A 22,414-nucleotide genomic window follows, 5' to 3' on the forward strand; every position below is an offset into this window, starting at 1 on the left:
CTCTCTCTTGCACTGTGCAAAATATCTTCCTTATACTTTTTTTTTCTTCAACTTGCAACTATATTGCCTTTTGTCTTCTCGCTGTGCATCTTGGAAACAAAATGTGGCTCTACACACTCTGTAACCTCTGTAACAGGAATGAAAGCCAACAAATGGATGTCTGTTCTCCAAGCAGAGCAAAACGAGCTTCCTCAGCCTCTCCTCATATATCACATTCCAGGCCCCTATTCATGTTGGTGGCTCTCCTCGGAATTCACTCCAGTTTGTCAGTGTCTTTCTTGTAGTAAGAAGACCAAAATCAGACTTAGAATTCCAGTTGTAGCTTCAGAAGTGCTGAAGTGACTGAAAGAATCCCTTCCCCTTGACCTGCTTATTCCATATCCTTGTCATGCAGCTGCCCCACAATTCAACAGCAGGCCTGCTCCACTTGCTTGCAATAGAGCTAGAAAAGCCACCTTCTTCCCCTTCGATGCTTAGCTAGTCTCCACAATAAGTTACTCTGTTACAGTAACCTGGCATCTCTTCTGAAAGCTTTAAGGCTTAAGATGGGTAGCTTTTACAGTCAATTATTTTTCATTCTGAATCCTCATCAGAAAAAGGAAATGAAACGTGATACACCAGACTATTATTTTTCCCAGGGAAATGACTATAAAGTTATTTTCTTCACATTTATGTTAGGTTAACACAGCTCTTTAAAGAAAAAAAATATCACCCAATCTGAAAATCAAAATAAGAAATCTACAAATTCTACTAGTAGCTTGTTTTAGTTATCCTTAATCTTTGAAAAGCGTGTTTATTATAAAAGTTGAAGGTTTGTTAAAAAAAAAATCCAATTTGAAAGTCAAGCTCTCACATCAGGTTATGACAAAATTTAAACCACCTAAGTAACCTTAATTTGGCTTCCATGATACATTGCACAACAACCCTTCCAAGCTACATAACTGGATTTTCGCAACTACTGTTACCACAGGATCTCTATGTGACGCTAATTAAACTAAAATTCTAGAGCTACTTGCATTTAACAACAGGTTTATGAGAGTCTGACTTTAGACTATCATTCAGAATGTTCATGCTTCAGAATATGCAAAGTTTTTAATGCTGTAATAAAGTTCCACAAATGCCTTACCATCCTTGTGTAAGTTACTCTGAGATGTTACGTAGCTCACATGACGTATTCCAAAGGATTGACATTTTTGGTGGCTTACCTTTATGTCATTTTGGTGACATTCAAAAAATGAAAGTAAGAGCCGTTGTAGTAAGTGCCATGGAAGGTTATTAAACTTTGGAAACCAGGCAGATGCTATAGTGGTAAGCACCAATAAAACCCAGGAATTAATCATTCATTCCTTTATCAGGAAAGAATGAGTCACATGCAGTAAGGAAGGAACAGGTTTACAGAGACAAGAAGCAAAACCTAAGACACTGAATTAGCAATTTGCAACCTGAGTTCAATCTTTTCTGTGAAGAGAATGTGGCAGGTACCACCGTGAAAAAAGATGGCACATGATCATGTAATTAAGGACTAGATCATCCTGAGTACAGGCAAAGAAATAAATCAAAGCTTCGCAGACAAACGACCTTTAATTCTGCAGCCCAGGATGACAAGACTGAAGATGTAACAATAGTCCCCCCTACCATCAATTTGTAACAGTAACATTTTAGGGATGAGTCTTAACCAAATTAAAAAAAAAAAAAAAACCAAAATCCTTCCTACTGCATTAACATGATGTGCACATGAATATTCAACACATTTGGAACCTCTGCATCCACTGCACTGATTTTCACGCACTGATCTACTGAGAGGAACATAATTTGGTATTCCATGGACTGAAAGGGAGTATTTAACAAATGAATGTTCTTTTTTAATTTCTCTCCCTCTCTTGTTGAGAGAAATTTTAGGAGATTTCACACATTATTAGGTTCTAGCAAGTCTCTACTGCATGTATACAAACTAACTTTCCCAACTTGGTTAAAACTATAATGAACTTTAACGGCATCAATGAAAACAGCCACATCTTTCAAACAAAAACACACCTACCACTAGGTCTCCAAGTCCTGAAACTCATGGATGAGGCCTTAAAAATGCTTTAAAAAATGTACCTAAACTTTTTTTTTTCAAACAAAGGAACCTGTCATTTCAGACTAAAGTTTAAATACCTTAAAGATACATGATATGAAACAGCTGAATCCAAAGGACTGAAAATCAGCAAAACAAAAATGGGAACTGCAAGTAAGATTTTACAAGCAAGCACGCAGAACAAGTTTCTACTGGTCATCTAGGAGAGAGTAGTTATGAATAGCATGACACTGGCAGAACGATTTCCAGAACATATTCCTGCCTGTTCTGTTTCCCATGGGTCCCTCAGATGGAAGACGACAATGCAAGCCAGATTAAATGCTCTGAGCCTGGCTATGATCTTTTTCCAGGACCTGAGGACAACTTTAGTTGATCCTATATATTGCAGTGTACGGAGGAACCAAAGAACATAAAGAAGATAAATTCCTTGTAAAAAATATCCCTTGTGGTTGGTTTAGGTTTTTTCTTTTTTTTTTGTTTTGTTACAAAGTCCTACCATGCTTATGTTTAGAAGGATTCATTTAAATTTTATGAAAATGCTATTCTATTGACATTCTTCTTTATTTAGTGATGAAATGAAACTTAAGTAATGCACAAGACAAGAGGTAAAAACATAATGAAGACTGGTCAAACGATTGACTAGTAAATGGAATCAACAGGATAACGTTCAGTTCCCTGATATCCTTGAGAGTTTCTGGAACATTCATAGTGAAGTTTTTTAAGGAACAATCACTAAGAAGCATATCTTCAATGTACCAGTGGCATATTGCAAGGACAGATTTATTTTAAACTAAACCATAATCTCAAAACACAGGCTTCTATAACGAAGATTTTTTCCAAAATGTTTTTCCCAAAGGAGAAGTCTCTAAAAGCAGCAGACCTAAACTTACCTTTCCATGATCCACTCTGGCCGAACTACTTTTTCTCCCTTCAATTCTTTTATTTTGGCATTTGGAAGATTTGTGGCAATGATGTGAGTTGTTTTTGATCTGGAATAATACACATGGTATTGGCCTCCATGCAACATCATTAGCCTTCTTAATTCATCAGCTGATGGATCTATAAAGTTAAAAGCAGAAATAATATTGTTTTGTGTCAGCAAATACAGTAAGAAAACAACTTTAATTGAGAAATACGATGCTACTGTAAGAGTGCAAACCACCGTTTTTCTACTGAAAACCTCACCAGTTCTTCACAGAACCAATCAGAAAAGCATTTCTGATGAAAAGTAGAAAACTGTTCCTGAAGAGACTGACTTAAACATTCTACTTGTTACAGAGGATCTTTCCACAACCTGTATGGTGGAAGGGGATGTGGGGGAGGAAGGGGGGTGGAAATACTTAAATAGATTTAATGCTAAACTACATTAAAAACACTTTATATCAGCACAACACAAAATGAGGTACAAGATTAACTCATCTTTTCATCAGTTTAGGGGAGTAGTTAATACCCAGAAGTAACAGAAAAGAATTAATATCAAAAGGGTTTAGCAACAGCACAGAACTCCTACTATACAGTTTCTTATTTACTGAAGCAGTTAACTCATTCTTTCCTTACCAGGTTGTTCTTAAATTGTTACAGGGAATGCAAAACACCTTAAAAACAAACATTTTTTTCTTACCCCCTTAATCATGTTAAAAAGTATTTATTTTGTAAGCAGAGTTGGGAGAAGAAAAAAAAAAAGAAAAATGAAAAAGTTTTAACTTTTGAAAAAACTAGCAGTGGTGTCACACTGGCACCAGAAGGTTTGGATCAGCACAAATAGAACATTCAGAATAGTACATCTGACAGAAGATGCTAAAATAAAAATATGAATTTATCAATACAGAAAGGAAGAAATTTGTTTAAAAGACAAGAGTTACAATTCCTTCCAGTGGCCATCAACTCTCAAAATATTTCTAACACTTGATTATACTTCCAGCTTTTAACTAAAAATAACACACATTTTCTCCAAGCATTACCTTTCTTACTCCAGCCTTTTGGACAAGCATCTTGTGGAGCTCTATTTAGGAACTAAGTACCATGAAGAATATGCAAATGCCAGATTATCTCTAAAGAAACCGCGTTTATTAAATAAAATTCAGGTGTATTAATAGTTTAACATGTCCACCTTAACATTTTTCAGTCCATGTGAGCCCTGTGCTCAAACCAGCACTGCTCCGTATCACAGAAGCTGTATGCATCAGTTATGTAATAATCACAACATTCCTGGCACAGGTCCCTGAAAAAGGCTTCTGGGAAGTTTCAGAAAGGTTATTAAGCTGCTTTACAGAACCCAGGAGAAATATGAACTTAAGTACAGTAGATTAAAAAAACCTAACTCCAGTTAGCATGCACTATCAGGCCACCACAGCCAATACATATATCTTACCTCTTTCGTTCCTCTTTCCCCTACTAATGGGTTCACTGTCTCAAGCATTATGCCGCTCTGAGCAAGAAAACCCCAGTATAGCCACCCAAGCATAAATTTAATGCACACACTCCAAGTTGAATGCAACCCATCAAGTTTGGAAAATTAAAGATTTTATTTACATAGGAGTGTGGAAGAAATTAAAAGGTTTCATTTCAAATAATACAATTGTGGAAAGGTGGGAAAATTTACTTCTATTTGTACCAGTGAGCACTGATGTAAATGATTTAGTAAAGTAACATTTATATTCAGAGCCTAATCTGATTTTATATTGAAAACCTGGATCACGCACTACAAAGGAACACATATAGAGTAGTTGCTATGCATACTCAGGTGCAAACTCCTGTGGCTTATGGTTCTTTACTCCACTTATGATGGTAAACAGACACTAAAACCACACGCAACAGATCCTTAACCAAAAAAAAAAAAAAAAAAAAAAAAGAAAGAAATAGTTTCACCTGTAAAGCCATTGACATAGATGGCGACTCCACTAAAGATACTTGATGAATTTCCATCCTTCTGGTGCTGTATGGCTGCATCTGACCGGAACTGATCCTCCAATTTCTTAACCTTTGCTGACATGTACCCGCCCTAGTTTTTCAGTTAAAACAAAGCAAACAACCCCATGATGCCAGTCTTATTTTCTATCATTCACAGACAGAAAGTGGTCAATTTTAAGACTGGAAAGGTAAGCAAGCATTCATTCCAAATGTTTTGGTTGACACACAACACCCATACTCATTTTTCAAATGAAAAATAGCACACATACCCCCACCCCCAAATTCTTATCTACAAGATACCTGCATCTGTTTACCATGGTAGGATTTATTTCATACTACTTATATAGAATAAGATTGTATCAGTACAAAAATTCTTATAGAAAAAAAAATAATAAGGGAATGATGCAAGTTTGAATGCTAAATCAGAGGCTCACTGCCTAAAGAAACAACATACACAATATTCATTAAGCTCCACATATTTTTCAGTTCCTAAATATAGATAAGACACTAGCATTATAAAAATTTATGTAAATTAGGTGCCTCAGTTATTGTTTGTCCAACTTTATACACTACAGTGGACAGGACAGTAGTTTATTTTTTAAAGGTTGATTTAAAGATATTTTAGAGTCTGTACTACTTAATAATGCAATTTAGTGGATTATTGTGAACGAAGACTGCAAAACCTGGTCATTTTACAATTCTTTTTTAACTTGACTATGTGTTTTCAAGTGAAGCACAAGGTTTTAATTTGTGGCATACCTTTAGCATGTATAACAAAACTGTAAACCCTTTGTAAACACAGTGCCATTTACCTTAAAAAAACAAAAAAAAAAAGGGGACTTGTTTTTGAACATACCCATATTCCCCAGCCGTCGCCATCGGCAGCCCGTTTCCGCCATCCACCCCGCCTCATACTGAAGCTTCTGCATAAGAAGAAAAAGGCTTGATCAGTGAGATGTTTAGTGACACCATCCGTGGCATTTCAATGACACATTACAGACCATCTACTGATTATCCCCAAAATTGTATTTTTCAATGGGCTTCACCGAAGTATGAGTTACACAGTTAACCTTGAAACGAAAAACTGCATAAAAACTTAGTTACTCAGTCTTGTAGTAATGCATACTGTAGCTACTCCCAGGTATCAAACAAACAGATACACCCACAATACAAGAAAATTATTACAATGTTTAATTTCCATTATGATTAAATTCTTCCTGTTTATCATACACCTCCTACAAAAAAGGTGTATATAAAAGGTTCTTGGTTCTTACATACAGTTGCTACTGCTCATGCAAAACATTGCCCAAGTCAGGAACAATCTTTTATGTCCTATTTCATACAATCTATGTGGTAGGATGCAGGCATACCCCTCCTGGTACTGGAGACTGGATTAATTTCACCAATAGATTTACTAATCATAAAAGGTCCAAACACACTTGCTGCTCCAATGCAATACATCACATAAAAGCAACACCAAAAGCTAACAAACAAAACCAAAGGCCACCTTAGGATCAATGAAAAGCCAGTTGTTTAAATGATCTGGTATGATCTGAATTTAGGTTTGTGATTTGTTGCTTTAGGGTTGTTTGTTGTTTTGTGTTGCTTCATACCAAATAAATAAATAAACCCAAGCAGGCTAAATGCCATTTTTCCTTTATGCAAGACACTTATCCCTGGACCATGAGCTGTACACAGTGGTGTCCCCAGATGAGCTGTTTGTTGGCTCAAACAGAACTGGTGGAGAGAACAAGAAACGTTTTGGACTGTGGCCAACTGTTCACTATACTCAAGTGATTCACATTAACTATAGCTGTTGTAACACTGATTTTAAAATATTGATTAATGATATAAGTAAGATCATGAGGTCAGTGCGCCTGTTATTCCATCTCTCACTTTCTACTCTAACCAGTGCCCTAAATAAAAACAGTTTTGTCGTTTCAGGCTATCAGCTCTTAAGAGTGAGGACAGGACTCTGAAACGAAAAGGAAGATGATTTAAAGCAGTCACCTTTATTTTGTTAAATGTTTATCTTCCTTTACCCTTCATAAAAATGCACAATACTACTGTTAATACACAGAAGAAAGTCAACTATTTTTCTTTCCCACTCTTGTCTGCTTTGGAGAAGATACCTACTCTCTGGACTACCCATAGAATTGTCCAGTAATGGAGAACAGAAGATTCACTCGGTTTCCAGCCTACCAGAAAGCATATACTGCTGTGAATAGAGGTAACAGGAAAACCAAAATACCTTATCCAGGCCCCCTACTGCACTGTTTTGGAGATTGCCTCATTATTCACATCATTGTTCTGTTTCCTCTGACCCTAGCTCTTAAATCTGTGTTGTTGAAGAGCACACAAGCAAGCACAGTCTGAAATCCAGTTAAACTACCCACACTGCAGGCAAGTTTGATTGCACAACAAGACACAGTTGCAGGAAACTTTTCATAAACATGACTGTTTTCATGGAATACTGCAAATACGCCAAATTAGGCAACCATAAAATTACAGTCAAAGCAGGTATAACTACCTTGAAAAGACAAGGTTCAGTTGCATGTTTCAGGACCTCTAAGACAGGAAAATCATGATGCACCTGGCTCTATTCTTCTTATAGCTGCTGTAATTTGATACATAACCTACACACATGTATATAATTATGAAGATTAATTACATGCCAAGGAGATGAGCTCTACACCAACAATCAAAACAAAACAACCCTCCTGAGTATGTTGTATTTTCTCTCTAGGTATCTGTGTTTCTTAACCAGAGACCAACTTCCAAGACATCAGGCTTTCTGAAAATACAGAACTCTTAAGGAGCAGTAAGAAAAACAAGAGGAGGTGAGCTAGATGACCACATGAAATATAAAATTTACTTTTTTCCTGTACAGGACAATACATACTGGAAATGGCTAGGTGATTAATTTCATATGGAAAAGTTGTATTTTGCCAACAGCTGAAGTGAACTGTAATTCAAATATATCACTTCTGGCTAAGAGGTTATTGGAGAAAAGAGAAAAGTGTAAGTTCAAGAAAAAAAAAATCATTAAAATGTTATCTAGTGTTTTTAGCAATTATAGGTATTTGTATATGAGCTCGTAAGACACTAGAATTTTAACTACTGATGATCCTTTCTTCTTAATAAAGGATGACAAAGTCTTAAAAAGGTGGCTACAAAAAGGACAGAGGTTCTCTTCACAGAGAACTGCAAGGAGAAGACAGGGGCATGGGGTAACAGTTGCACTAAGAGAGGGTTCATCTTAAAATAATAAAGAAAATTTTTACAGGGGGAATAGTCAGTCAGTGGAACAACCTCCACAGGGACAGGGTAGAGTCCGCATCACTGGAGGTTTTCTTCAAGTTGCAAGTGAACGGGGTGCTAGATAATCTCATCAAGGCTTCTCTGCTCATAAAATGTTGGATTAGGTAGTTTTTCAACATCTCCTCCAAACTGGGCTGCTCTACAATTCTATCAAAAAGAACCTCTTACTCTGAAAAGAGCCCAACAACTTTCAAGACTGTACGAAATGCACATTCTAAGTTACCACACTAGTCTCACCAAGATGTTCTTCATTCCAGTCACTGAGTTCTTGAGAAGACAGGATAGGTAGTTACTCTGACCCCTATAAAGACAACCCTCCTGCTTTAATTAAAAGACCTAACATCTGATAAACTGAAGAACTGCCATCACAAGGTAAGACTTTCTGAAACCTTTAAACACATCTAATTTTCATTCAGGACACTGGAAGGTGAGGAAGAAAGATTAAAACAAAACTACTTTAGGTTAGCATGTTAAAAACATAACTACTCAAAAGTAGGAAAAGTTTTCCTCTTAGAGCCTGCAAAACTAGAGAAGCTAAGCTGTAATGCCTAGTTATAACATCTGATAATGATTTACTGTTTTCTTGTCAGATGCAATTTTTTTACTCTGCCAGTCCACTCAAATTTTCAACACACATTTAAACACAAATTTTAGGAGACTCTGGCTCAAGTCTTAAGAATCATGGTTTATCTTCTTAATTCAGATATGAAGATTTGGGAGACTAATTTCTCCCTTTGTAGTTTCAGGAACTGAATGATGGGAATTAAGATTTCTGGACTAAGGAGAAACCCCACTGCTAAAGAGTTGCACTTACAGTGCAAGTTTTTCCTTGAGAATGAAAATAACCTTTACAGCTGCCCTGCTGAAACCTAAGAAACAAATGAGTGTGAGAGGTATCTTGCACAGGGTATGTTAAGTCAGAGGAAAAGTTAAGCAATATTTGAAACATGCTCACTGGTTCATGAAATAAGAAATCTAAGGATAATATGATGCTCCCTCTATAGGAATCATGATGAAGGGATAAGAGAAATGCTTTGTAAAGAACCCTTGAAATTGGGACAGAGGGAAAGGGGAGGAAATCAAAATGGGACCTGCGCACCTGTCGCACGCAGGCCGATTTCAGACAGAAGTTCATCTTTCTTGTGATTATAGTATCTAACTTGTTCTCAAAGCATGTTTTCTCTGTTTTTACAAATTCAAGAGCACAAATCCATAGCAGCTCAGTGAAAGTGAGCACCCAGTTATTAGTTTTCAGGATATCTCCAAAGGCTGAAGAAAAAGCTATAAAGTGACCCTTCACTCAGAAAAAAGCTTTTTAAATAAAATTGAAATGCTTATATCGTAGACCACGTATGAATAGTAAAATCTTACCATTCTACAAAGTAGGGTTCTTTACCTAAAATTGAAATTTCTATTGAGTGCTCCTTTTCAAAACTGAAGCTAGAAAAGAATCTAAGGGTTTTGGTGATTTGTATATGACTGGCAGCTCAGAAATACCTGATACAGCCCACTAGGAAAAGATGTGTAACATCCACTTGCGTACCACTTTATAGGTCTAGCATTGTGCTTCCCAATCCACAGCTACTTAATCCTATTAATAAAGACTGCTAATCACAGCCTACAGATCAGGTAATGGAATTAATGTCTACATTTTATGAATTCTATAAACACATTTGTGTATACAGAAGAGTTGTGCAGTGACTGTGAGATCTTGGAACGCAAATGAAGGAATGTAGATATGAATGTTGATGTGGTTATTTGTTTTTATTTCATCTGTAGCACACACAGCCTGATGTAGGACAGTTATTTTTAAAAAAAAATACTTTAAATGCAGGATGGTGTGAATGAAAGACAAGTGGCTTTCCATTATCTCAGGCGGTTGGGATAACATGGTTAAGGGACAAGCCCAGATCAAAACCACAGGTATTATCAGGAAAAATGCTTGTGAGCACAGACACAGATCTCAGTGACTCTGTAAGAAGTGAACGTGGATACTCATGGGCTTTTAAATACCACGTCAGTACTAGCCCTGCCTAAACTTGTGTGTGCCACAGTCTTCAGCATGCCCTTTTTCAGGTATAGTTCTGCTGCAGAATATACACTTAATTGCTCTGCAGTAGAGGAAAGCATATGTGCTCTTTCCAAAGACAAAATGAGGCTGCACTGTGACTCAACAAACTTGTGTCTAAATAAATAGCACAAGTAACTTCTAATCCAGAGAATCCAATTTCACGTTGTTGAAAGGTAAGTGAAAGTATAACACAGAGTAACAGCTATTTTACATTTCTGACCAGAGTGAACATCCTGTCAGTGTCCTCTAATGCAAAAGAACTTGATGTAATTAACATATTGAAACACCACAAGCCTTAATTCTTGATGGTGTAATGGTACTAACAGAAGTAGGGGGGTCCACTGCTAATGAGCATCAGAATCTTTTGCTTGAACTGCAGATTGAATCCATCCCAGCTCAGCAGTGCTTAAAGTTGTTTCCATCAAGTGGGTATTTTGTGGCCTGTTTGAGTTTCAGGCATCTACATTCCAGCTCCCACATCAAACTCACCACTCCACTTGGCACTACTCCGCAAGCTCTTTGAGGAAAGAACTGTCTTACGTGTTTACACATTTCTCAGTACAAGAGAGTCCTATTCTTGGCTGAGCCTTCTGGAAAAGAGCTGCTACTACAGGGTCTAAAAGAGTTTTCTACCACATGCTGAAAAGTTAAAAATCCGGGAAAAGAAACTTAAAATAATGATTAAAAAATGTTCAAAAGTTGGTTTTCTTTTTAAAAGATACTATATTTTTAAATCCCTGTGATTTTAGACACTCCAGAGTTAACACTACTGTTACATATTAAAATAAACTAATTAGTATGTTGCAAAGCAACTGAATTTTATTTGAGACAGTAACTCTCAAGGTGAAGTTTCATGAGATGGTTGAATCAACTCGATGGCTGACTGCCACCAAAAGGGATGGTTCTGCTCTTCAACCCCTGCTGGCCTAAAGGGTTTTAGCTCTTCTTCCCAACCTCCACATTACCTCTGAACTCACATGACCCCTATGCTCACACTGGTACTGTGTGCAACTCAGCACACTACATCAATAGAAAATTAAGATTATTTTATACTAGTTTCCTGCCAGTTCAACAAACTGAATCGACTCAGAAAAGCATCAGACAAAGACAAAGCACACAGGTCAGAAAGGAGGAATGGATGGGACTGTTACTTTCATTGCCCACCCGGTCTTAAGATTATCTTCGCTGTTTCTAGAAACTGACTTCTAGTCATGGCTATAACCAAGTTGCTTGTGGGGCTTTTTCTTCCACAAATAAACAAGTGTGATCAGTTACCTTACCTCTTCCACAAGGTAAGAGTTTTCAAAGAGTTAAAACTCTTTAAAAGCTCCCCACCTTGGCCCACACTGTCACTTCTAACTACAAGCACCTGATGTTATAGGTTCAACCAGCAAGTTCTGTTTTGCAGTTCAATCTCCGATGCTATTTTAAAGTAACAGCAATGAAATCTGCTGAAGGGCATTTTAAAAATATCTGTCCCCCAAAACATCCAACACCTCTCCCATCTCCTATGAGTAAACCTAAGATTACAAATTCGGAAAGAACAATCATTAAAATACTGGGCAAATTAAATATTAGACACAAAGCTGTTAGCATGAAAAATTTAGAAATAGTATTTCCCTAAAATATGAAGCCATGGCATTTGCTAAAAGGTGAAATACCATAACAACCCACATAAAGCATGGAAAAAACCAAGTCCTTCAGAATCAACTCCTTACCTGGAGATGACTATTCTGAAACCATGTTCTGTGCATACTTTCATTTGAGCCTGACAGCAAAGAAATGATACTTTGACCTTCAATTCAATTACTCCCACAGAAGGATATACAGGAACTCGTTGCTAAACTAATCCAGTTTCCAAACTGATTATTTTTACTATTCAGAATTATCTTCATTTCAGATTGGCTTACTTTATATGAAGGACTAAATGCTTTACATACCAGTATATACTTTTTAAAATATATATTTTTTTTAGTTTTTTAAATCATCACAATAACCTGAAGCAGATGTATACCAGGTAAGCATTTATATGAGTTGTACAGAACAAAGGTGTTTAGCCATTTTCACAAATGACTTGGAGTCAGGGACAGTCAATTGTTTTTATTGTCACAACTTAAGGAACCATGAGCGTGAGGTACAGAAACCAGCATCCCTGCACAGTCTGTGCCAGCTCTGAGCAATCTATTTCCAAAGAAGATACTCTTTCTGCTTTTATACATGGGATGAGATGGTTAGTTCTTTGAAAAACAGCAAGCCAGATTCAATTTGAGACCAACTGTCAATGTTTCATTGCCCTCTAGGAATAACACTCAGGAGCAGCTACAGTCCATTTAAAGCTTGTCACAAGTACTGGTTTAACTCGGTTAAATTTTCCTTCTGCTCACAGAAGACTCTGGCTTTAGTTTCAACATTTCTGCATTGTTTGGTAAAATTCCACACCACGCCCCTTCAGAGCTCCTCAGTGACAACTGGCTCTTCTTCCTAAGTTTTCAGAGCTATATTTAACCATGTAGCTCAATTAATGTTTTAGTTCATATACCACCTCATTACGACAACTGTTCTTATTGCCACAATGCAATGGCAGCAAGACTTCAGCAACTGGCTTATTTATGTCTCTTCTGCCCTTAGAATATTTTGGGGCTTCAACCCCAAGAAGACTTGGCACACTCACTATATTTATGCCAGCTTATAAATGCTTAGATGCTAGAAAAAAAAACATTAAAGTAAAATCAGAATAAGAAGCATAGCTTGTGGAATTAGGACTTTCAGTAACAACATAGTGAATGGATTGTAAATCACCAGAAGGAAATTATTTCTCTCATGAACTCAAGTATCTGAAACAATAAGCAAGAGGAGTATGTGAGTTGGGTATTCTTCCTTCAAGACACTATGTTTAGCCAACTATAGTATTTGGGAATAGAGAACTATGTCATTTTTTTCTTTGAAGAGTTGGATATTAATTTTTCTATCTAATAAATCAAAAGAACTTGCTTAGGAAGTTTTTGGTCTGTGCGCTCCCCAGTCTGATGACAATTTCAGTTCCACAGCTCACCTCTTACATGAGAAGCCTATGCTGAGGCATAGGTCAAGCAGTTGGTATACAGTACAAGCAAACCATCACCACTCCACACAAATAACAAGAGTTGCTGCTGCTGAATGATTTAGGACTTCCTAAGGATTCCTAGGCCTATGAAGTGTCCTTGTAAAGCTAAAGAAAAACTGAACAAGGCAGGAAGAGTGGATAAGTGGATGTATAATTGCTCGAAATAAGTAAGTAAAAAATTTTCATGAGGTGATCAAAGAAGAAATCCCTGAATGGTCTGAATTTGCTAACATGAATGTTGATGAAAACCTCTTATATACACGATCTTCAGCTTCCCCAGATTCTCCAGACTTCAGGCCAGCAGGGTGGTAAAACCTTGTCAAAAGAAATTACCTATTTTTGATTGATTATGCATTTGTTTCGATATAAATGCGGGGAGATGTATATATGTGTGTGTGTGTGTTTGTGTGCACCTACACCTACACCTGTATATACACACAACAACTTATCGTTGTTGCTGACCAATTTGATCGCTCACTACCTGGATTAACCACTTTGGAAACAGAGAACTGCATGGAAACAAATCTGCCCTCTGGTCCAATGCTCTAACTAAATGAGGGGGCACCCTTCCCTCTCTACAGGTTTGTTGGGATTTTTCAGAAGTGCCCAGAGCAGCTGTGCTTTATACTCAACTCAATGTTATCAGTCTATATTGAGCAAGTGCTGACAGGACCAGCTTTTTCCTGGAAAGAGAAAAGACAACTACTTTGTGAATCTCAAGCAATAGGTCATGTCAGATATTAAGGAACATCTCTCTATTCACATATGGGCAGCACTAAACACATACAGCAATAAAATCTGAAGAACTCAAGTAATTCTGCTAGCAAAATTATCGACGACTACAGATTCGGTATTTAAATAGGTAGATGTTCTGTTCATGGCAGCTTTTGAATATTACTTATTGCCAACTAACATTGCTTAGCCAAGTTCACAAATGTTTTTCTGGATTTGCCTTTAAAACCCTCAAAAGCTGCAAAGTCTTTTCTGAAATAAAATCTTCACAAGATATGGCTTGTATGCTTAGCCTTGAAGTTTTAAGTTTCTATTCAACTTTTCTACATCTTTTGTTAGTCCATGGATATTACTTATATCATCAACTCTGACCAACCAGACCAGGAGGAATCAGATAAAAATATTAAGTACTGAGATCAAAACAAATGGAAATTTTTTCCATCTATTGCCTAGTTTATTTGTGGATTCTCTGACATAGGACATGAAGTATACCAAGAGTCTATATGGGTTGAAAAGATGAATGGAATAAAAACACATTAAAGGTTTTGTTGTGGTTTGTTTTGGTTTGGTTTTTTCCAAAAGGTAACAAACTACAGGAACTCAGAATATGAAGTATTTCAGTACGTTTGTTTCTTTACTACTACCTAAGCAATCTTTTTGACCTAATACAATGTATTCTCAAGTTTCCTCCTAGATTTGAGGAAAGTGAAGAGATACAAGTACAGTGTTTCTGTTTACCTGGAAAAGCAGAGTTCTAAGTTCTCTGGACAAAATAAAAATGCTCTAATTCTTTAGAATCCTAAATAAAAGTCAAATCTCAGCTGAATTCTTGGCTTGAAGTGGTTTTAAGTTGGTATTTTAAATACCTCTGGTACCAAAACAACAGTGTTACACTGCTACATAGTGGAGACAGATTATACAAAAAAGCCACTGAGAAAAGAGGTCTTACCCCAGCCAAATGTGATGCTTAAAGAGCTTAGGTTAAAAATCAATGTAGAAATTATGGGAATCAGTGTGGAGGGACCACATGTACAACTTCAAATTCCCCAACAGCCAGAAATTAGAGTGAAAAGTCATTATCCCTTCCCCTTCTTGGAACCACTTACCAAGAATTCAACTTATTTCAGCATGGAAATAGGAATTTTCCAGATTCAGAAACCAGGAACAGTATCCTTTCAATACAGAACATTGTTTTAGTTTTTTTACTTTAACTGGGATATGCATTCAAAAGCACAAAATGGTAAAATACATTCACTCCCATTTGGTAAACTGCATTAATCATTTACCTTTCATGCCATGGGGTCACGGGCTTTTCTATTTGTAAGAATTATTGACAATTTAATGACTTCATTTAAACACAAACAGCTCCTAGGTTACCAAAATGATCTAAGTGGAGTACAACTGTTTGTCCCAGATGCTGACACATCATGCCCTGGACTAACAATTGACCTGAGTCGCCTCTGAAAGATGAAGTCATAAACACGGTGGACAGAATTTAACTTTGCTTCTGACTTAACTTTGCACTGACAGCTAGAACCTGACCAAAAATTTTAGCTTGGTTCCTGCCAAAATACACCACATACCTCACCCTGCCGGTCTCTAAGTCAATATGAAAAAACCTAGGAGCAGTTCTGAAATTTACTCTGTGCAGCTTCAGCACCATTCTCACATTCTGGCCTTCAAACCAATCCACCTGCACTTGCAAGAATGACTCTGCAAGGTACCTGAGCAGTGTCTTCTCCTGAGTGAAATTATCTTTCCTTTCTTCAGGATTATTTACTTTCATAAATCAAGAAGCTGAAAAGGTCTTCATGAAGTAAGGAGGTTATAGCTGGCAATTTCTTTATGCTAGGATTTGGTTAAAGTATTTTTAAACAGCTTGGTGTAGAAGGCAAAACCAACACAGAAGAGTTAACTGCAATACAACTAAGCTTTACCTATGCAAGCAACTAAATTTCAAACCACCAGCTTTGGCACTATTAAAGAGGCAGAATATTGAGAGTTAGTTAGAATTAGTTTAAAAAAAAAAAATGAAAAATTAGTATTACTTTCCCCCAAAGCTAACACTGAAATTCAGGGACCACGGCCTGCTCCAGGCACTTACAGAGAAGGATATGGAAGATAACAGCGATCCTTTCTATCATATACCAAACTAAAAGTATCTCCTAGATGAACCTAGCTGTCACAGGTTCTTTACCTACGCTAGCAGCAGTCCTTCAGTTAGTTTTGAAAAGACAATCCACATGAATGGAAGTTATCATTACGGCCCAGAATTTAAAGCTTTTCTACACACTCACCTCTCTTCCACTGAAGAGCAAGAAAGAAGGAAGGGTTTCCTAATTCTGACTTCTATCTTATGAGCACTCCACATGAGTGGGGGGAGATCACAGACATGGGAGGGCCTCCTCCCCAACAAACATCTGTGTCTCCAATTAAAATGCTGTCTGGTTTCCACAACAGAGCAAAAAGCTGCTCTCAGGGAGATGCAGTACACAAATTTATCTCTTCAAAAAAGACACTCCCACAAGTATACTGTATTACACATTTCAGGGCTTTACTCATGCTCTTTTACATCCACTTCAATTTACTCTCTTAGTTACTCTCTTAGTTTCAACTTTCTAACTCCGTGGCCACTCTCATTTCCAGCTGCTTCCAGCTTTTCCTCATTTTGCTATGCTTAGGTAAACACATGGCACTATCACCAAATTAATCTATGTTGTATTCTTGAGGGAGGGTTTAAACATTTGGATATTTAGCTCCCTTGTTGTATCTATAGCTGGCAAACACGCTGCTAAGAGCTGATAGAGATCTCAGCAAGAAGAATATACACCTTTAATTAAAACAGAAAAACATTCAATAATAATAAAAAAGTATTCACGAAATAAACAATAGCTAACAAATTAAATGGGGAAAGCATGAGGCAGGGTCAGGCAAGTTATTCTTCTCCTGCTTGCCCTGAACAACTGAGTTATTAAAGAAAAAAAAAAGCCTGTGTAATCATTAATTTTTTTACCCACTCAAAACCTGTTTTTTTTTACATCTCTCTAGTAACTGAAAGGGACAATGGATTGAAAATTTGCCACAAAACTTTAGTCTTCTCTGACCCCTTGACCCAGATGTCTTTTTTTTTTAATCAAAATCAGCTCTCATTTACAACACACTATCACTGCATCGGAACAGGCCGTGACTAAGTAAGACTACATACGTGCTATCCAGAAAGATGGACTGGCTCTGTGTGTGATGGGCCTGTTACTGAATAATTTACTGAAGACATGTATGCTGTACACAGGAAAATGTACGATCGGATTATGATCGAGGCTTGAAATATGCTAATGTGGTGGGTGGGGTTTTTTCCCCAGTTAGAGCTTTACTTTTAAACCAATCTATCTTCAAGTTGTAAAACAGCGAGTCACAAGGCTGGTGTCTGCCCTGTGCCTCCACTAACACTGTCCTACCAATGACCTCCAGTCTGACAGCTCGGGATTATTTACTAACAGGGATCTGGTACCTTGTCCAGTGGAAGAAATGGACTGAATGTACAACCAATATGGTGGGAACGGGCAATAACTACATACTGGAGCTAAAATGGCAAAGAATTTGTCAGAGATTTGGATTTCTGTGTTAGATGTCATAAACCTTAGTAAGCCGCAGCTGCTCCGGAAATAAATTTTAACTATAACCTCTTGCAACTAATGGTAATTAGGCAACTGTTTTCAACAGTTGTATTTGAGCAAGGTTAGCATATAAATGAATGAATAAAGAATTCAGATTGTAAAATGACAAGCCCCTGGTTTTGCTTCTTTGGACTACAGTACCAAATTTGAGATTGGAACCTGGGTTTTAAATCAAGATGCGGAATAAACATCGACTCATCTTTTAATGAAGAAAATCTCTCATTAACATAAGCAGACTATTCACAGCCCAGTCATTCTGAAGACTTTGAAATTAATTTATAAGCATCAGAAATAACGGAATAATACATCATACAACACAGATTTTCTACCCAAAAAAATTATGAAATAAAATCATGCGCTTGTGATATTATCTTTTTCTCCCTCCTTAAGGTTAACACGCCATTATCGCATATCTCCCATCAGGGGCATTTTGGTCAGCGTCACACAGGTCAAGTCAATGGTAACTACAGAGCAAAACACATCAACGTTAGATGGGGAAAGGGCGAGGAAGCACCAGCGAACACATTTGTCCCTCGATGTTTGTAAGCAGAGGTTTACTTATCAAGCACAGGTTCTGCTCCTGCTCCTCCTCCTCCTTTCAGCACACCGGCTACATCCAGCGCTATTGCTCAGCAAATACAACTTGTGTGACGAACGCGCTGGAAAACCGCAGACAGACACACGCCGCTACAACTGCGTGCCACAGCGCGTGGCGCGCTGGGGAGGGGAGGGCAAGGCTGCGCCAGGGCTTGGGCTCTCCTCCTCCTCCTCCAGCCCCCTTTCCCTGCAATGACCCCTCAGCTGGCAAAACAACTGGCGGCATCGCTCTGCCTCGGGAACCGTGTTGTGTCTGAGGCGCAGGCCCCATGTGACAGGCACACGCACACACAGGTGCCGCGGCGGGCGGGGGCGGGGGGGAGCGGAGGTGGCTGACCCAGACACGCACACACGCACCTGGCACACCCTCGGCAAGTTGCGGCGCGCTGGCGCGCGCGCCCAGGGCTCCGTCGGCCCGTCCCCCTCTTCCCCCCCCCACACCCCCCCCCCCGCCCCGCGCACCCTCCCGCGCGCGGGTGAAGCGAGGCCCCCGCGCCGGTTACATAACCCCGCGCGCCGCCGCCACCCCTCCCCACATACACACACACACACAGAGCCCGTCGCTGAGCCCCGCGCTGGGGAAGAGCTGCGGCGGGGAGGAGGACCAGGCCGCGGGCCCAGGGAGGGGCTGAGGCAGGGCTGGGGCTGCGGGCCCCGCGGCTGCCTCAGGCTCCCCCTCCCTTCCCTTCCCCCCCCTCCCCCGCCCCGAGCCGCCCCCCGCACGCGCGCACGGGGGGTGCGCTCGCGAGCGCCGGGCGGCCATGGGGGCCGGGGCCGCCTCGCCGCGCCGCGAGGAGGAAGGCGCCCGCTCCGGCGAAGCCCCGCGCCGCCGCTCACCTTTCGCCGCGTCCCAGACGCACATTCCCGGGGCGCCGCCGCCGCCTGCCCTGCCGGGCCGTGTGGGGGGGTTCACATCGCGGCTCCCCCCCCCCCGCGACACGGACGGACGGGCGCACGCAACCGCCGCCTCCTACCCGCCTTCTTCCTCCTCCTCCTCCTCCCCGGCTCTCAGCCCCGGCCGCGCTCGCTCTCTCTCTCTCTCTCTCCCTCTCTCTTCTTCCTTCCTCCCTCTCTCCCCCCTCCTTCTCCTCCCCCTCTCGGTGTCCCCAGCAGCAGCCCCTCCTCCCCCCGCCCTTCCTGCGAGCGCGTCACGAAAGAGTCTCGCGCCACCAACCGCCGCTCGGTCAACAAGCGGCGCGCGCCGGGCAGGCCAGCCGGCCGTCCCGCCCGCCCTCGGGGCGCCCCCTAGCGGCTCGCGCCCCGCGGAAAGTCGCGTGCGGCGCCGCCGGGAGGGCCGGGGCAGCGCTGGCAGCGGGCACGTGACGGCGGGGCGGGGCGGGCGCGAGCAGCAGCTCGGGCGCCTCTCCGGCTTCTTCCCCCCCCCCACCTCCCTCCCGCCGACACCTGGATGGGCTGCGGAGGGCGTGGGGCGGCAGCGCCCCCTAGTGCCCCCACGGGCGCGCCGCAAGCGGCGGGAGCTGCGGCGGCGCGGGCAGACACCGCACACCGGCGCGGGACGGGGCGGGATGGGACGGCAGCGACGAGGCGAGAGGGCTCGTTGTGCCCGGTGCACTCCCCTCCCCTGCCCCCCTAGGAGCCGCCGGCAGACACCGGCCGGCGGATGGGAGGAGCGCGCGCGCCCTCCCGCAGTGCGGCCGCGTCTCCCCGTACGGGGCGGCGGGCGGCGGCGGGCAGGACCCGGTGAGGGCGGGCGGGCGGCCCGCCGGGAGGGCACCGGCAGCTCTGCCACCACACCGGCACGGCACGGCCGCTGGCTGGGCCGCGCCGCAGCGGAGGGTGGAGCCTCTTCGGCGGGGGGCAGTGCTCTCCCCCGCCCCTTCCGTTGCCGCTCCCGGGGCTGGGGCTCCGGCAGGAAGGGCCGAGTTGGGTTGTGGCGGCGGCTGCGCTGCTGCTGGGGCGCGCTCCCTGCCTCCCCCTCGGGGCCTCTCCTGCCGCGACTGGGCCCTGCCCTTAGGCCGCCCCTGCAGTCCCGCTCCTGACCCGGGCGTGGCGGGCGGGGCTCTGGCTCTGCCCCCGGGACTGGAGCGGGGCCTGAGCAAGGCTCAGGCTTCACGAGCCTCACGCTGCACGGGATTCGCCCCACGGCTGAGGGGGCTGCTTCTTCCCTTCGCTTGCAGGGTGCGGGCGTAACCCGCTGGCTCCTCCGGCCGGGTTCGGCTTCTTTAATTCCCCGCCTTTCTGAAAGAAGTGCGGTGTGTCACCTGCCCTGCTCTGGGAACTTGGGCATCCAGTGGCCATCTCAGCCCGGTGTGATGAAGCAGTCTCGAGTCTCGGCATCAGGAAGCTTACGTGTTCCATTAGAAGGAGTAACAGCGAGGTAGCGTGAGAGCCCAGCATGATCTCCTCGCTGGAGCTGTCTAGTGCCAGCCAGCATGCTCCCGTGCCAAGCCAGTCCCAGCACCTGTGGGCTCTTGTCCGGCTCTTCCCCAGTTAGAGCTCCAGGGAGAGCGCTGGCAATACTGCGAAGTCTTGTCTGTGGGGAGGCTGGACAAAAGGAAAGACGAGTTGTGAGAGGAGATACCCTTGTAAAGGAAAGTGGCTGTTAGGGTGATAGGGGAGTGTAGGGAAAATACGGCACAAATCTTGAGAAAACCAGGCCGTATTAGTTGTGCTACTTGTTACTGAGTTAGCCCTTCTAATTCTGTTACATGCAGTTTGTTTTATAAATAGAAAATGGCCCCGGTCCTACAACTGTATCCACTTAGACCTGCTAGGAGTCCCCACTGATACTGGGCAAAACTCCAGTTTGTCCAGAAGCACATCAGCCTACCCACACGGACCCTGTTTCAGGGATGATGCCTTATGTGTCTCTGTCTAAGAAAAATGCGTATGTGGAACCTTCTTTTCTCCACCTGCATTGGCAGAACATTTGAATAGCTGTCCAATTCTGTGAAAAATACTACAATTTCAAGTGTTTTTTTGCTCTGCACAGTGTGACAAAACAAAGACCTTTATGAAAATCTGGACTTTCCTCAGAGTTACATGCTACTGAAGGTGTCCAGGTAGGATAAAGAAAAGTTAAGTTCAGTCTACTTAGGCCAGTTGACGGTCAGTTATTTTAGCTAAGCTGTGGTTTCTTCATTTCACTTAGAAAAGTATTTATAGGAAACCTCCTAGCACCTTCATGAGAAACCCCCAAATAATTTGCCTTTCAGTATTCTAATGAAACTCCTTTTCAAAATGTGGTTGCACCCTGCCAGAGGGAAGCTCTAACTAGAGCTTTCACCAGCTTTAGCCTTGTCAGATTTGAGAGGCATTGTAGCTGGCAGCTTTCTGTCTTAATTTTCATCAGCAATTATATTACCTGGAGAGGAAGGAAATAAAAGAAAGGTTCTGAGAAAGACTTTGTTCATAAAAGTCATGTTCTCTAAAATAACTCCATCTCACTGGGCCAGCATTTTCTAGTTTTTTTGAGAAATGCCTTTACTGTGCCAGCCTGGAGCAAAGAGATTGTTTAAAAGTGCTGCGTGGCTGGATGTGTGTATTATTTTTTCCTTACAGAGCTGCTTCTCTAGGGGGCAGTTGTGGAGCAAAAAGGCAGAAAGACAAGTGGAATAGGGATTAATTTGGTTAGCAAGAATAGCTTTAAAATGGTTAGTCAGTGATTATATTTTACTCTTAAATGGAAGGTGACATATAAGCAAATTATAAGAGGAACCAACAATTATTTGGAGAGGCGAGCGGGAACAACTACTTTGTTCTGTGAAGTAAAGCTGGGGTAAGAGTTAACAGTGGAAAAAGCCCCAAGTAGCCATACACACAGTTAGTTTTAAAAGGCCACTGCTACTTCAAGAAGAAACAGAAAGAACTCAAAAGGAATTAATGTTGAAAAGAGGATAAAATTGGGAATGTTTAGGAAAAAAAAGGGCCAAATATTCACAAGAGCAAGTCGTTGTCATCTGCGTCTC

General features: G+C 41.4%; 1 protein-coding gene across 1 annotated transcript in view; it reads right to left on the reverse strand.

Moving 5' to 3' along the window:
- The window catches only part of REV1 (REV1 DNA directed polymerase), a 59,420-nt gene extending 39,989 nt beyond the window's left edge, over positions 1-19,431 (reverse strand). Inside the window, exons 1-4 of the mRNA XM_084269855.1 lie at positions 19,323-19,431; positions 5,844-5,910; positions 4,946-5,078; positions 2,968-3,136 (exon numbers count right to left, since the gene is read on the reverse strand). Of these exons, the coding sequence (XP_084125981.1) occupies positions 2,968-3,136; positions 4,946-5,078; positions 5,844-5,900 (359 nt within the window). The 5' untranslated portion in view covers positions 5,901-5,910; positions 19,323-19,431. The remainder of the gene's footprint in view (positions 1-2,967; positions 3,137-4,945; positions 5,079-5,843; positions 5,911-19,322) is intronic.
- Between the last annotated feature and the right edge of the window lie 2,983 nt (positions 19,432-22,414).

This window comes from Gallinula chloropus (assembly GCF_964237585.1).
Source record: "Gallinula chloropus genome assembly, chromosome: 1".
In the NCBI taxonomy this organism is placed as follows: domain Eukaryota; kingdom Metazoa; phylum Chordata; class Aves; order Gruiformes; family Rallidae; genus Gallinula; species Gallinula chloropus.